The 15,491-nt window shown below is 43.0% G+C and overlaps 1 protein-coding gene and 1 long non-coding RNA gene across 2 annotated transcripts in view; one reads left to right on the top strand and one right to left on the bottom strand.

Moving 5' to 3' along the window:
- Window positions 1-8,647, top strand: part of LOC147032539 (uncharacterized) — a 50,887-nt gene extending 42,240 nt beyond the window's left edge. The window contains exon 4 of the long non-coding RNA XR_015052093.1: window positions 7,995-8,647. This is a non-coding gene — a long non-coding RNA (uncharacterized LOC147032539). The remainder of the gene's footprint in view (window positions 1-7,994) is intronic.
- A 2,024-nt stretch (window positions 8,648-10,671) lies between these two features.
- LOC147032538 (general transcription factor II-I repeat domain-containing protein 2A-like) lies at window positions 10,672-14,071 on the bottom strand. Its single transcript, XM_085850713.1, has 2 exons — window positions 13,615-14,071; window positions 10,672-11,459 (listed from the first exon to the last, which is right to left on the bottom strand). Exons 1-2 carry the CDS (start codon window positions 14,069-14,071, stop codon window positions 10,672-10,674), a joined length of 1,245 nt encoding a protein of 414 aa, XP_085706839.1.
- Between the last annotated feature and the right edge of the window lie 1,420 nt (window positions 14,072-15,491).

The raw sequence follows: 15,491 nt of genomic DNA, 5'->3' as shown, positions 1-15,491 counted from the left end.
ATTAAAACAGTTGATAACTCTGATGTAGTTTTGGATGATGGTGGTAATTCTAGTAGTGGTAATGGTGATGGTGCAAGTGGTGGGTGTGCCAACCGCTTTACAAGATCCAAGGCATCAGTTGTGAAGTTTGACTGGAAATCTCGCTGTGTCATCTGTAGTGATCCTTGCAGCTCAAAGCACCGATTATCTTGGTCCATAGTAGAGTCATCTGTGAAAGATGACCCTGAGCATCCCAACATGTACACCCGAGTTCTTCAAGCTGCAAAGGCGCAGCAAGATGATGACATGATAACCAGACTTCAGGGTGTACCCTATGGTGATCTGGTTGCCATTGAGGCTCGTTACCACAGACAAAAGTCATGCTACATCAACTATGTCAGTGGTCGCTCTATCACTGCAAGTCAGAACAGAAAGCAACAATTTGCTGCACACAGTACATCAGTGAGTTTACATCACCCATAATTGAACACAGACAAATAGTCTTCCTGAGCACCTTGAGAAAGCGGTTCTTGGAGATCCTTGCTGAAGAGGGAGTGGACCATCCAGGTTCATACACATCCTTTCATCTCAAAATACAACTTATAAAAGAGCGGCCAGATGTTGTATTCATGTCACAACCAGGCAAGTCAGATCTTGTTTGTTCTTCAAAGACAACAGTAGGAGATGCTTTGCAAAAGGCATACGAGATGTCAAAAGTTTTGAGGGAAGTAGCTGAGGATGAAGAGACAATTTTGAAGACAGATTTGACATCATCAATGGTCGATGAAAGCATTGTTCCAGCCTCTTGGTCTGCTAGGATCTGATGAGCAAAACATTTCAAAGGAGATAGAAATGGCAGCCACAAAGTTTGTTGGCTACATGTATGGCAAGACAAACTGCATGTCATCGAATGCCCTGAGGTGTCAGAAGACTGGATAGAGGAACATCCAGGGAAAGAAACTACCACCAACAGAAGACACTTTCAGTCTGCATCTACTTCTCTCTGCTTATCAGCTGTTAATATGGAGACAAGCTGCTTACCCTTCTCCAACCTTACCTGATGCAACAGCATATGGCTTCGAACACAGCCGAGGTGGCACTGGTCTCCAGCTTCAAATGATGAGTCAATCGCCAGCTGCTCCAGAGTTGTTAAATGACCTTGTGTGTGACTGTCAACCCAACACCTGTGCAGTGGAGTGTTCTTGCTTGGAGAGTGGCCAACCATGCACAGCAGCATGCACCTGTGAAGCCTTGGTGGATGGAGGGGACAAATCATGTTCAAATCCCTTTACTCTCTCTGCATTTTACAGTGATAATTCAGACTCAGATGCAGACTCGATATCAACATAATATGTAACAATAATATTGACAGTTTCCTGGCATTTATCTTAGTAACTGATAATTTTGTTAGAAAGATTGCATTTGATGCCAAAAGTGGAGAATTTGTACAAACAGCCATTATAGTCCTCAATATTTCTTTGAAATTTATTTTTAACAAAGTACATTTAAAAATTACCATTTAAAAAATATTTATAGTCTATAAGAATTTTAACCCCCCCCCCCCCCATTTACACAAATCCTGGATCCATCCTTGTGTGTTGTTGATATACTCATCAACAAATATAATTCCTTGTGACAATATAATATTTGAAACAAATTTTTCTCTTCATAAATGTGAAATTAATCAAGTTAATGGTCATATGCCATGAGTACTGAATAATACCATTTTCAGGTATTTTCAGGCATCTTGGACAAAATGTGATGAAAATGTGATTTACACTTAAGATAATACAATGTATTATATATGAATAATTGCAGCAGACTCGAGAGAAACTTTTGAATGCTTAATATTTGATACTTTTATATTATGCATGTGATGAGTGATGCTAAAAGTATATGAAAAATATGAAAATTTGGATTTTTGGGGCAAAATTTGTAATAAAATTTGTTCCGTACTTAATATTTTCAGCCACATGTTCTTTTTTGTTATTGCATGTTATAGCATATTGTCTTAGGATCAGTTTGATGTATATAAAGGTATTGTAACATGAGAATTACAAAAACTATAGCCGTTTTAGTAAATATTGCCAAATTCAGGGGTCAACTACCTTAATTGACCTATTTCTCAGAATGCCACCATTTCCCAAACTGGCATTATTGGTTTTCATGTACAGGGATAGTAGGTGGTCAATAATAACCACATTAGAAAATGTGGTACTGCTGGTGTGGGTATCTCCCTCTTTTGGTGGCCCCTGCTGCTCCACTATGGGGACAGGTAGATTTGTTAAAAAAAAAAAAGTAAAATAAAAAGGAGGAAGGATGGGAAGAGAAAAAGTATGTATATGATTGTGATGTGCCATACTCTGTTACAGAGCGTCAGTGCTGCTGAAACTGTTTCTTGGCAACGGTTACACTGGGTGGTTTGCCATTGCCTTCCCGGCATGAATTTGCATAAATAAGGACAGTAATTTGTAATTTGTCCAGGGTACCGGCGATAGCTCGCCTACTCTTCACGAAGAACACCGTGGGATCTGTACTGTCCACTAACTAATGCCGGCAGATGGGATGCCAGTTCAGCATCCATCCGAGGGACGGCTCACACATTGATGAATCACCCTGTCTGTGAAACACCAGGGTGACAGTTTATAGCTGGCAAAAGATTCGAACCCAAGCTCGCTGGACAACTCAGTGGTGAGTGTGCATACCATGCCAGCCCAGTGTTTGTACGAGGAGGAATAGAGGTTGTAGGGAAATGTTAGTGAAGAGGAAATGAGAGGATGATGTATATGGCCTATGTTGGGAATGAGGAGGGGGGTTGGGGGTCACAGCATATAGCATCGAGTTATGTATACTCAAATTCCTGCCTGAACTATGATTATAAAGGCCTTTGGTCTTCTTGGGTACTCCTTGACAACAGGTTACCCTGCTTTCTGTCTTCGAGTTTGAATGTTTTCTGGTTCAGCAACTCCAATACTGAAAACAAATTCACACATTCCCAGGTTGTTCACATGTCACATATGAATGGCCTTCTTCAGCTACAAAGCACCACCATGACGACGACGACGACGACGATGACGATGAAGGAAGGGGGGGGGGTTAAGAAAGTCCAAAATTTCACCTGGATGCAGTTGCTTTCCTTCCTCCCTCTGGATTATTCACCTCCTCCTCCTCCGACAGCACAACCGCACCCATAAAAAAACCAAATTTATTTTATAATTACTTTATAAACACTGCCAGTGCTTAAGCCAGGAACAACACAATTTATCCTTTATTTCTATCTTGCAGTTGTGCCATGACAAGGGGATTACCATGATGTGCACGTTAAAGTGTTTTTTTTTTTCTCCTCCCCAATGACACTACACTGTTTCTTGTCAAGACAATGTTGCACCCACAGGCGAATGTTCCCAGTGAGCAAATGTGTGACGATGATGATGTAATGTGAAAATGATGTGATGTAACCATGATGGCATTTTTTAAAGCTCACCCGCATGCCTCAGATGTCCTCGAGGCAGAAGTTTCACTCTTACGGAACATACACGGACGGACCCAGACAATTATTTTCTGATGACATATTGATGGTGGGCGGCCATTTGTTGGCTCCCTCTAGTGCCTGCACACTGACTCCGGCCATTCTGCCTGCAAGGCCGGCCAGCCAACTCAGAACATTTTTCTTGACTCTGCAGTATTGCTATGCAAAGTTTTATGGTCTTCAAAGTGGCAAAAGATCAAAAGATTTTATGATCTGTAGGCTGACGGGCCTTAACGGTTGTCAGATCCATGCTAACTGCTCCCTCGGTGGTGTTTGAGCATTTTGAGTTATCATTCCTTTTTTTTTTATCTTTATATAGATGACAAGTGCTGCTCGCTTGCTTCTTCCCTTCTGCTTAATAAAAACACCTACCATGACCGTTTTCTTTGGTTATCAGGAAGATTACAAAGTCAAACTACAAGGCCTTCATCTGCAGATTGATGGAGTGCTGTTCTACCCTCTGGGCTGGCACCCCTGCCTCACATCTTTCTCAGCTTGATGCCATGGAAACCAAGGTCTTCAAGATCATTGTAATCTCCCGTGCTGAAGCTGAGCTGAGCCTATCACTTCGCCATCACAGACACGTTGGTGGTCTCTCTGTGTTCTTCCGCCTCCTTTCTGGTCTTGCACCCTCTGCTCTTTCCGTGCTTTGTCCCCCCCCCCCCCTCACCCCACCAGGTTTGTGTACGGCGTTTGTGGAACACCAGCACCCACGTTAATTGATGGAACTCCCAAAATCCAGAATCACTGCTCACCTCCACTCATCCTACTCATTTGTTCCCCTTTATTCCCACATCCTCTTCAATCTCATTCTTCCCTCCCAGTCTTCAAGACAGCTGTTCACCACCATCTCAGACCCCCATCCAAAACAATTACGTTTTATACCCCCATTAATTACCCCCAAGACACCCTCTTCGAAATTTCCAGTCTTTCCTAGTTTTGAGAGCATTCACTTCTGTATCCAAATTGTCCACCCCGTGCATTATCCCCCATACCCCTTCTTTCTTCAAGTCTCCATCTATTTTGTTCCTCAACCATCGAGTTGGTTTGTTCCCCCCTTTCTTTCTGCTTCTCCTTTTGTTTGTTCCGATCTGTTCTACGTTCGAGTTCCTCCACAAGCCTCGACTTGGGATTAAAAGGGTCTTTAAAAGGATTCAAAGTCTATTCGTTCCTCCTCCAGCTCTTGTGCATCTGTGCAGAAATGGCAGTGTGCCTCTCATTGCGTCGTGGCTTCTCATATCACCTGCGATGTACGGTGCCCATTTGCCGTCATGTCTGTGGAACTTGTGAGACAATAAAGCAGAAACCTTTGTTTGAATAGGACTGTTGTGTGACCCAGTTTTCCTTGACTTGTGAACACTTGCCCAATTAAATGGCTGGATGGCAAGTTGATGTTGGAGCCACGCTGAGCGTGCTTGGTGATTAGATGTCACTGAATGAAACAAATCTGCTCGGCTGTTCTTGCGGCCGGTCCATGACGAGGCAGAACACTTGAGCTCATGACAGCACATGAAGGGAGAGGGGAGAAGGAAGGGGGTACTAAATAAAATTAAAAGGAGAGGTGAATATTATGAAGGTGAAAGGAGTATGGGAGGAGTGGAGAGAGGAGGGGGAAGGTAATTTGGAAAAGATAAGTGGAAAAGAAATGGAGTGAAAGAGCGTGGATGGAGCACACACAGAGGGGAGGAGGAGGAAGGATGCTGAAATATTCCGCTATATTTGCGTACGAAATAAATAGATGACTCCTTGATTTATTGCCAACTGCTTGCAAGAAATCATCAATTTAAATAGGCCACGAACCTGTTGGAGATAAACCAATGCACTGATTATTTAATTCTCAAAAACACCTAAAGTTGTCTGATGGACACTCCCAGTGGAGCTTTATGACGCCGGCCCAGATGTTGTTCATTTAATATCCCCAAAACAAGGAAACATTTTGGAAAGCCGACACTGAATCCCCGTCCGCACCCCCACACCCCTCCCACACCCCTCCCACACCCCCCCTAAAAAGGTTGGCATTTGGAAAGATTACCATTATCAAAGTGAAATGTTTTATGTCCACAATGAATAAAGGACAGCTGGCTCATGGTGTACTCCATGTTGCAATGCTCCCCCTTGCATTGCACCAGATGAGATTTTAGAGATAGTAAGTGGTCATATTTGTGAGTTTCGTGAGGTGTTCCACAGGGAATCAAAGCAAATCTGGTTAAAAAAAAATAAACCAATGTCACCCGCAGGGTGACCCGTATCTTGCCAAAAGGTGACCATGTGTGACTTCTTTAAGGTCACACTGAGGTGAACAGAGCTGCTATCCACCAGGTGCGACTCCTTGAGGAATATCTGCCTACGAGAGATTCCGATGAGAATCGTTCTACAGAGTAACCATGAAAAATATGTGTTTGCCTCATAACATCACCAAATGATGTCATAATGTCTCAAGCTTGACATATCTAGAAAGCACTCATCGAGGTGTTCAATTTGAGGTACTACACGATATGGTTCCTAAAACTTGAAAATTTGATCTTGGGGTCAAATATGTTTGACCTCAGGCGCTAACCATGAAGGTCAAGGCCAATCGCCACCAAAAATTAATCAGCTGAGCGCCAGACCATGAACTATATTCCCATGAAGTTTGAAGACGATCCGATCAAAATTACTCAAAAAATAAGGGTTTCGTCGACTCCCCTGATTTGCCACAAAGTGACCTTGACTTTCAAAATTTTATGCGCTGAAAGGGACCTCTATAGGCCTCTGATATGCGAAGTTACAAAAATTTCCAATGATAACTGTGCTCTGCAGAATGATCGATACGTGATTACAGACAAACAAAAAAGAACAAACAAACAAAAAAATACAAGCCGACTAATATATCTTGCAAAAACTTCGTTTTGGCAAGATAAAAAACACATTAAAAAAAGTTATCACATTTTTCAGACCTCGAACTGATGTACGACGTGACACATACACAGACGAGCAGGCAAAATGCGGGGTTTTTTGCAATGTTTATTTTACGGGTGATTGAACTTTGTGATGTCTCCAGGGTTGTTCTGCATTAAGCTGCAAGTCTATTGTGGATAAAGTCATTATTCAAACAAATTTATTTAATTTAAATAACTGCTGCATGCATGGTGAAGACCAGTTTTAAAGTTAAAGGGATCCTCTGATATGCAGCAACAGCCTGGCCAAGCATTCCTCATCAACCATTTAATTGGAGTGCTTGCATGAGTGCTTAAACCACTTGCTGAACACCCATTGTACTGTGGTACTCCGCCACTTCCTTCTGAGCGAATCATTCACTCACTGTGGATGCCTTTGCCCACCATGTCATTCAGAGCGAGTGGTTCGTGCTCCGTCACCCTGAGCGAGTGGTTCGTGCTCCGTCACCCTGAGCGAGTGGTTCGTGCTCCGTCACCCTGAGCGAGTGGTTCGTGCTCCGTCACCCTGAGCGAGTGGTTCGTGCTCCGTCACCCTGAGCGAGTGGTTCGTGCTCCGTCACCCTGAGCGAGTGGTTCGTGCTCAGTCACCCTGAGCGAGTGGTTCGTGCTCCGTCACCCTGAGCGAGTGGTTCGTGCTCCGTCACCCTGAGCGAGTGGTTCGTGCTCCGTCACCCTGAGCGAGTGGTTCGTGCTCCGTCACCCTGAGCGAGTGGTTCGTGCTCCGTCACCCTGAGCGAGTGGTTCGTGCTCCGTCACCCTGAGCGAGTGGTTCGTGCTCCGTCACCCTGAGCGAGTGGTTCGTGCTCCGTCACCCTGAGCGAGTGGTTCGTGCTCCGTCACCCTGAGCGAGTGGTTCGTGCTCCGTCACCCTGAGCGAGTGGTTCGTGCTCCGTCACCCTGAGCGAGTGGTTCGTGCTCCGTCACCCTGAGCGAGTGGTTCGTGCTCCGCCACCCTGAGCGAGTGGTTCGTGCTCCGCCACCCTGAGCGAGTGGTTCGTGCTCCGCCACCCTGAGCGAGTGGTTCGTGCTCCGCCACCCTGAGCGAGTGGTTCGTTTTTAAAGCTGGTGGACATCATGATGGCAAGGTTAGATTAGCAGGTGAGCTCGAAAATCTTGTTATTGGGAAAAAATGCAGGTCATCAATTAAAATGAACAGCAGACAACAACAAACAAGATCAAACAAGAAACACGATCAAACAAGAAACAACAAACAATCGCAAACAACAAAACCGTTTTATGACCATTTCCCCATTTTTCACGGTGTTGGTCGAATGTTGGCATTCCTCCATATGGATCTACGCATTGTCAGTTTCGTGTAAACCCAAACATTCCATATCTTTCTTAACATTTTCAATCTAAGACTTTAGGACTCCCTCTTGGCTTTCTTCCCTCTACGAAGAGCTTTATTGCTTCTTAACAGCTTCATCTTCTGAGCTTCGTTTCACAGGACTATACAAAACAAATATTGTCTTCCTAAAATCTTCTTCACTAGTATTAAATTTTTAAATACTTTTTTTTCTAATTTCTGACATTGGAATTCTTTCTTTCAGAGACAATCCATCCATCTTCATCACTCTCATCTCTCATGGTGTTTCCGTTCTTTTTACATATTCAATCTGCATTACCCATGTTTTGCTTCCATACATCAATACTGGTCTGATACAGGCTTTGTAAACTCTAATGTTTACACATAATATAATTTTTTTGTGATTCATGATACCACATAATTGTCTCCACTTATTCCAGGCTGACTTTATTCTCGATCTAGCAGTTAATTATGCTCCTCTTGAAGCCTCTGTCTGATCTCCAATGTAACAAACTTTTGATCTTTTGTAAATCAAATTCTGAGTTCAAGAACATTTCTTTTTGTTTTCCATCTTTTCCTTGAAATGATTGATCCTCATCTTTTAAATGTGAAAAGTCTCAGCTTTTGTTACCAAACTGACTGTGATACCACTGCACCTCTTGTGACATCATCTATTACTGCCGACATTGAATTGAATTTCTTCATCTCCTTTTCCACCTCTCAAACAATGCCATTGTACACTTTCTTGCCTTTCTCCTTCTTCGTGACTCACCATAACTTTTGTTTTATTAATCTTGACGTGTAAACCTTTCTTCTCATTGCACTTTTCCATTTTTCAAACGTCTTTTTCTTACTTTTCACTTTCACCATTCAATACTAAGGTATCAACATCTAATAAATCACAACTTTTCATTGTTGATCTTGTTCTTGATTCTTGCATTGTTCTTCATTAAAAAAAATAAATATATATTCCTATGACTATTTTTACTATTTCTTCCTGCACGAACTGCCTTCTGAGAGTTCCTTCAAAAACTGCTCTCAGTATTCGATCAGGCCCTTTCGCTAAGTCAATGAAAACATGATACAAATTCCTTTTCATTGTCAAAACCTACTCTTGTTATTGTCTCAAAAATAAAATAAAAAAAAACATCCGCCGTCCGTTGATATTCCTGTCATAAACCCAAAACTGGTTGTAAAATCTATATTTAGAAGTTTTATTTGTCATCTTTAAGCCACCTTTTCAAACCTTTCCATGTCTGCTCAACGAGTACAACTCCTCTATAAGATGACCATAATCAAGGATCTCCCTTCATCTTAAACAACGGCACAATAGTGCGATTTTCCCAATCTTCAGGAATCATTCCTTCTTCTCAGACCTTTCTACACTTCATCACCCACTTCATTCCTACTTCTCCAGTCACGTCTATCATTTTCATTAACAATATAGTTCGACCCGCTACCTTTCCTTTCTTTAAACTTCTAATAGCTGATTCAACTTCCTCTTAATATGTCTCTTCTTCTGGAATTTCAAATTTATTACAATCGCTTCTGGTTCGAGTTTGTCGCACGCAGACGTCTGATTGGCAGTTGCTCTTTCCAATTCATCAAAGCTAAGTTCCCCGGACCCGCTATATTGTATTTTACTGTTTTATTTTAATTCCTGTTTAGCTGGTCATGTTTTTCATACAAATTTCTGTCCCAAACCATATTATGTTGTTGTGTTGAATTGTCGAGTTAGTGCCGCTGGTAAAGTCTTGCTTACTAGTACGAGTCAGGTTGTGCTTCTGTCTCTGATTTTATCCAAAATGCATCTTTTTGCTCCTTTTATCCCAGGTATTGTTACTTCTGATTCCTCAGCTCAATCGTACTCTCCTCACTCCCCAAAAAAAACCACAAACAACTTAACATTCTTCTTCCCTCGAAAGCAACAACAAAAAACAGGAGTGAAAACATAACCTCCATCGACCTTCAGTGGCGGAGGTAATAACATCAGCAAAAAACCGACCATCTCCCATGCTCAGTTACTCCTTAATAGTGCACTTTCAAAATGATATATTGCAAAACAACATGCTCAACACGCATGTGCAGAAACCCCAGGAAACGTTCGTGTCCAGGATATCATAAAGTGTGTCAGATACAAGTATTGTTACATAAAATGGCTTTAAAAAGTTTCTGAAACAAGAACAGCACTCGTGGAGTGCATAGTCTTGCCTCGGGTGCTCATTCTCAACAAAACTACCATCATTAGCAGTGGGTCGTAATAATAGCGTGTTCAGTTATTATTGCCAATATACCTGAATCATCCATGCACCATATTAGATCACATACATTGCCATTATCCATAGCTTTATTGACTATTGATTAATTATTAGGATATTTAACAACCAATTTTGTGTATGATAAGGCTAAATTGCATCAATGAAGGTGAATATGAAAAAAAAAAAATTCTAAATATATTCCTCCAAGTCGATCACAAGGACTCACAAGGAGATGAGATGCAGGTGAAGACCATTCAGCCCATCATTCCTGCGCCACATCAACACCACACCAATTTATCAACACAAGATCAAAACTCGAAGGGCACTCGGTGGAGCGCATACCTCTGCCACGTAATTCCTGATCCATGAGAACATACCGGGCCCAATACATTTTTGAAATATCATGCTATACAGTAAGGGTGGGGAACCTTTTTCCTGTCAAGGGCCATTTCGATTTTTAGAACATCCTCCGAGGGCCATGCAAAATTATTGAACACATATATCGGACTCACCTAATGCGATGGCTGGAACCGTTTCTCTTTGGCGAGGCGTTTGGTGTCAGGTGGTAGTGATGATGATGCTACTCGCAGCTGGCTTTGCAGGTTTGGGTCAGTCAGTCTTGAGCGGAACCGAGTCTTTGCAAGAGTCAGTTTTGAAAAAGAACTACTCACAGCTGTAGGTCGTCCCAAACAGTGATGCAAACTTCAGTGCACGTCTCCTCAGAATGGGAAAATCCTCAGCACGTACATCCAGTTTGTAGAACTCGAGCAAATGGAGGTTGTTGTACCTAGCTTTGAGCTCGTCATTGCTTTGCAGCTCAATGATTTCGTGTTGTAGGTTGTCAGGCACATCAGCTGGTTCCACATTAAACGGCGTGGCAAATATGTTCAGTTCCCTTTGTTTACTTTTCACGTCCTGGAACCTCTCTCCAAATGCCTGGAGGAGTTTTGCACACTCAGCAGCATATTCAGATGTCACAGCAGGCTTTTGTTCTTGCAGAGTGGGAAAGTGGACAGTGTTTCCCCTTTCCAGTTGCACTTGCCACAGCTTTAGTTTAGCTTCAAATGATTTCACATTTGATTCCAGAGAGCTGAGAATCTGGTTGGGTCCTTGGAGCTTGACGTTCAGCTCTGACAGGTACTTGGTAATGTCCACCATGAAGCCCAAATCACACAGCCACTTGCTATCACTGAGTTCCATGACGGGTTTCCCCTTCATCTCCATGAACTGTTTCACTTCTTCTCTCGGTGAGTAAAACCATGTGAGCATATTTCCGCGACTCAGCCACCGCACCTCACAGTGGTAAACCAGATCTCCGTACTCTGACTCTAGTTCACTCAGTAGCTCCTTGAACTGGCGGCTGTTCACCCCTCTGCTTTTGATGACGTCTATGGTGGAAACGACAGTTGTCATCACATTTTTGAGCTTCAGGGACTGTGCACACAGATTCTCTTTGTGTATGATACAGGGGCGTACACCAAACTCACTTGGATCGAGACTGAGACGACTCATTTCTTTTTTTGACCAATGCAGTCAATCCCTTTTGTGCGCCAACCATGGCTGGGGCTCCATCCGTGGCCAGGCCACTTAACTTGTCAAACTGCAGTTCGAATTTGTTCATAGCCAAAACAACTTGCTCAAACTGAATGCTGAATGTCTATAGCTGAATTCAATACATTCAAAGCTGAATGTCTAAACTCGGTGTTTGCAGCTAAATCTTGTGTCCTAAACCCATCACTATCTCTACCCACTTTACCCAGTCGCACCCAACTGTCCCTGGACTCTGTATCCTTTTCTCCTGACAAGGTGGAGAGCTTGCTTTCAAACCTCGAGTCAGATTCTGCAACCGGTCCAGACGGCATCAGCCCACGTGTCCTCAAAGCCTGCTCTTCTGCTCTTGCTCACCCTCTCTCTGTTCTATTCACCCTCTCATTTTCCCAAGGTCATCTGCCATCTGCTTGGAAATCTGCTAACATCACTGCCCTGCATAAAAAAGGTGCAAAAACAGATCCCTGTAACTACAGACCAATCAGCCTTCTCCCAATCATCAGCAAGGTGATGGAATCCATCATCGCTTCAGACATGAAATCCTTCCTCTTCTCCAATGGCTTGATTTCCAATCATCAATTTGGTTTCAGACCAGGTCACTCTACCCTGGATATGCTGCTTCTGCTCTCCCATCAATGGATGGAGGTCCTCAATGCCAGACAGGAAATCCGAGCCGTATCCCTGGACATATCACGTGCTTTTGACACAGTCTGGCACCCTGCCCTACTCACCAAACTCTCTTCCCATGGTATTCAAGGCCATCTCCACTCATGGCTCGCAGACTTCCTCTCCTGTCGCAGTCAACGTGTGGCCCTAAATGGAGTTCTTTCATCCCCTCTTCCTGTGCAGGCTGGAGTTCCTCAAGGTAGCGTTCTGGGCCCTGTTCTTTTTCTGGTTTTCATCAATGATCTCTCGGACTCTCTGGAAAATCCTCTATTTCTCTTTGCCGACGACTCCACCCTCTGCCGTACCATCTGTCATCCCTCAGACCGGCAAGCAGCAGCTTCTTCACTCACTGCAGATCTGGATAAAATCACAAACTGGTCCAACACGTGGAACATGTCTTTCAATCCAGACAAATCTCACACTCTCACTACGTCTCTTCGAAAGGACCATTTACAAAACCCCCCCATCCACTTTCTCAACAATCCTCTGGAAGAAGTCTTTTTCTTTCAAGCTTCTGGGTCTCACTATCTGCCATGACCTTTCCTGGGAAAGTCACATTTCCAACCTCACCTCAAAAGCCAGTCGCCGACTGGGAATCCTCCGTCGTGCTAAGTCCTTCCTCGGCCCTCTTGAGCTCCTGACCACTTACAAAGCTTTTGTCCGTAGCCTGATGGAGTACTGCTCTCCCCTCTGGGCTGGTGCTCCTGCCTCCCACCTTTCTCGGCTTCACGCTGTCGAAACCAGGGCATTTAAGATCATCGGCATCTCCCGCAATGAAGCTGAATCTTTGGGCCTCTCACTCAATCACCGCAGGTTGGTCGGTGGTCTTTCTGTCTTCTACCGACTCCTCTCCAGCCTTGACCCCCTGCTCTCGCTGCGATTTGTCCCCACCACATTTCCACAGGGCGCACAAGGTCCGCCAACAACCCCCTTCTGGTAAAACTACCAAAATCACGAATCACTGCTCATCTTCACTCTTTCATTTCTCTTTTTTCCCGCCTTTGGAATAAACTTCCTCACTCTATTCTTTCCCATTCTTCCCTCCAGGCTTTCAAAACAGCTGTTCACCACCACCTCTTATCTTCCCCCATCCAAATCCTCGATCTTTTCTACCCCCGATAATCCACCCAAGCCCACTTCCTTCAATTCTCCTGCTTTCCTTCCTGAAAGTCCCTGAAATGTCCATCTTCTCTTCGCCATGTTCCCCGTCCCATCCCCATCCCTCTCCCTTCCTCAGTTCACCTAATGTGTCTGTTCCCCACTGTTTTGTCCCTTCCACTCCCACCCCTCTTGTCTCATGCCTCCTTGCTGTGAGTTGTGTGTTAGCTCTCATACGAGCCTCGACCAAGGTATACAAAAAAACAAAAAAACAAAAACAAAACAAATCCTCACCTTTGGTGGTGCCATACATGGCTTGCAAAGACAGCAATTCCTCGCTCGTATCAAACTCAGCTGTCATCCCCCGCACAAAAATGGCTAGTTGGGCGGTGTTTGTTATGTCCGTTGTCTCATCGCAGGACAGAGAGAAAAACTGGAAATCTCTTGCGGTGTCCTTCAGTGTTTTCTCAATATCTTGTGCCGTTTCAGTAATCCGATCTGAGACAGTTCTTCGAGACAAACTGACACTTTGGAACAATTTTACTTTGTCCGGTGCGAGCAGCTCCGCAGCGCCAACAAGGCCCTCCTTCACCAATTGTCCTTCTGAATGTGGCATCAGCTTCTTGGCGATTATCTCACTCACCACAAAACTAGCATGCGTAGTGTTGTCTCGGTCAGATTGTGGTCTTATGAGGACTACTTGTTGAGCACCAAAACTCCGCCGAAGAGCGTTAACTTTATCCAAGCGCATTTGTCCTTTCGACTCGTCCAGTTTTGCATGTTTCGAGCTGTAATGACGCTTATTTTTTGTTTCCGGTTTTTGTCATGGGGAATGATGCATGCCGGGAGATAAAGGCATCGTCGGAGACATGAAATACTCAAATAATATCAGACATGGTGTGTATTTCCTCCACTGATTTTAAGAAAGATATCTCCGGCATCATCAAAAAATAATTTTTAATCGTGTTTTACGATATTTGATCGCTGATCCCGAATCCAGGCCGAAGTAACCGGAAATTGCGTATACAGTTGTGAACAAGTTATAGGGAAAGTCAGAAGCGAATGTAAGAAGAATTCTACGTTCACTTCTGGTATTTATTTTTTTTAGATGAGATCCTGTTCTAGGCGGTGTAGTTGTTGTTGTGAAGGTAATGTTGAGGTAATATTAATTTTTTTAGATGAGATCCTGGTCTAGGCGATGTAGTTGTTGTTGTGAAGGTAATGTTGAGGTAATATTTATTTTTTTTAGATGAGATCCTGTTCTAGGCGGTGTAGTTGTTGTTGTGAAGGTAATGTTGAGGTAATATTAATTTTTTTAGATGAGATCCTGTTCTAGGCGGTGTAGTTGTTGTTGTGAAGGTAATGTTGAGGTAATATTAATTTTTTTAGATGAGATCCTGTTATAGGCGGTGTAGTTGTTGTTGTGAAGGTAATGTTGAGGTAATATTTATTTTTTTAGATGAGATCCTGTTCTAGGCGGTGTAGTTGTTGTTGTGAAGGTAATGTTGAGGTAATATTAATTTTTTTAGATGAGATCCTGTTCTAGGCGGTGTAGTTGTTGTTGTGAAGGTAATGTTGAGGTAATATTAATTTTTTTAGATGAGATCCTGGTCGAGGCGGTGTAGTTGTTGTTGTGAAGGTAATGTTGAGGTAATATTTATTTTTTTTAGATGAGATCCTGTTCTTGGCGGTATATTGTTGTCGTGAAGGTAATGTTGAGGTAATATTAATTTTTTTAGATGAGATCTTGTTCTAGGCGGTGTCGTTGTCGTTGTGAAGGTAATGTTGAGGTAATATTTATTTTTTTTACATGAGATCCTGTTCTAGGCGGTGTAGTTGTCGTTGTGATGGTAATGTTGAGATAATATTAATTTTTTTAGATGAGATCCTGTTCTAGGTGGTGTAGTTGTTGTTGTGAAGGTAATGTTGAGGTAATATTTTTTTTTTTAGATGAGATCCTGGTCTAGGCGGTGTAGTTGTCGTTGTGAAGGTAATGTTGAGGTAATATTAATTTTTTAGATGAGATCCTGTTCTAGGCGGTGTAGTTGTTGTTGTGAAGGTAATGTTGAGGTAATATTAATTTTTTTAGATGAGATCCTGTTCTAGGCGGTGTAGTTGTTGTTGTGAAGGTAATGTTGAGGTAATATTAATTTTTTTAGATGAGATCCTGT

Source organism: Eptatretus burgeri, chromosome 2 (assembly GCF_056783735.1).
Source record: "Eptatretus burgeri isolate ZD-2024b chromosome 2, Ebu_testis_v1, whole genome shotgun sequence".
NCBI classification, from domain to species: domain Eukaryota; kingdom Metazoa; phylum Chordata; class Myxini; order Myxiniformes; family Myxinidae; genus Eptatretus; species Eptatretus burgeri.
The sequence above is the reverse complement of the archived record's forward strand: the minus strand, read 5'-3'. Positions and strand labels throughout refer to the sequence as shown.

Bases quoted from the DNA above. Each gene is read 5' to 3' on its own strand.
- LOC147032538 (XM_085850713.1), bottom strand. From the start codon at position 14,071: ATGCGCTTGGATAAAGTTAACGCTCTTCGGCGGAGTTTTGGTGCTCAA. The intron at 11,460-13,614 runs GTGAGGATTTGT...TCATACACAAAG, and splicing joins CATGTATGGCACCACCAAAG to AGAATCTGTGTGCACAGTCC.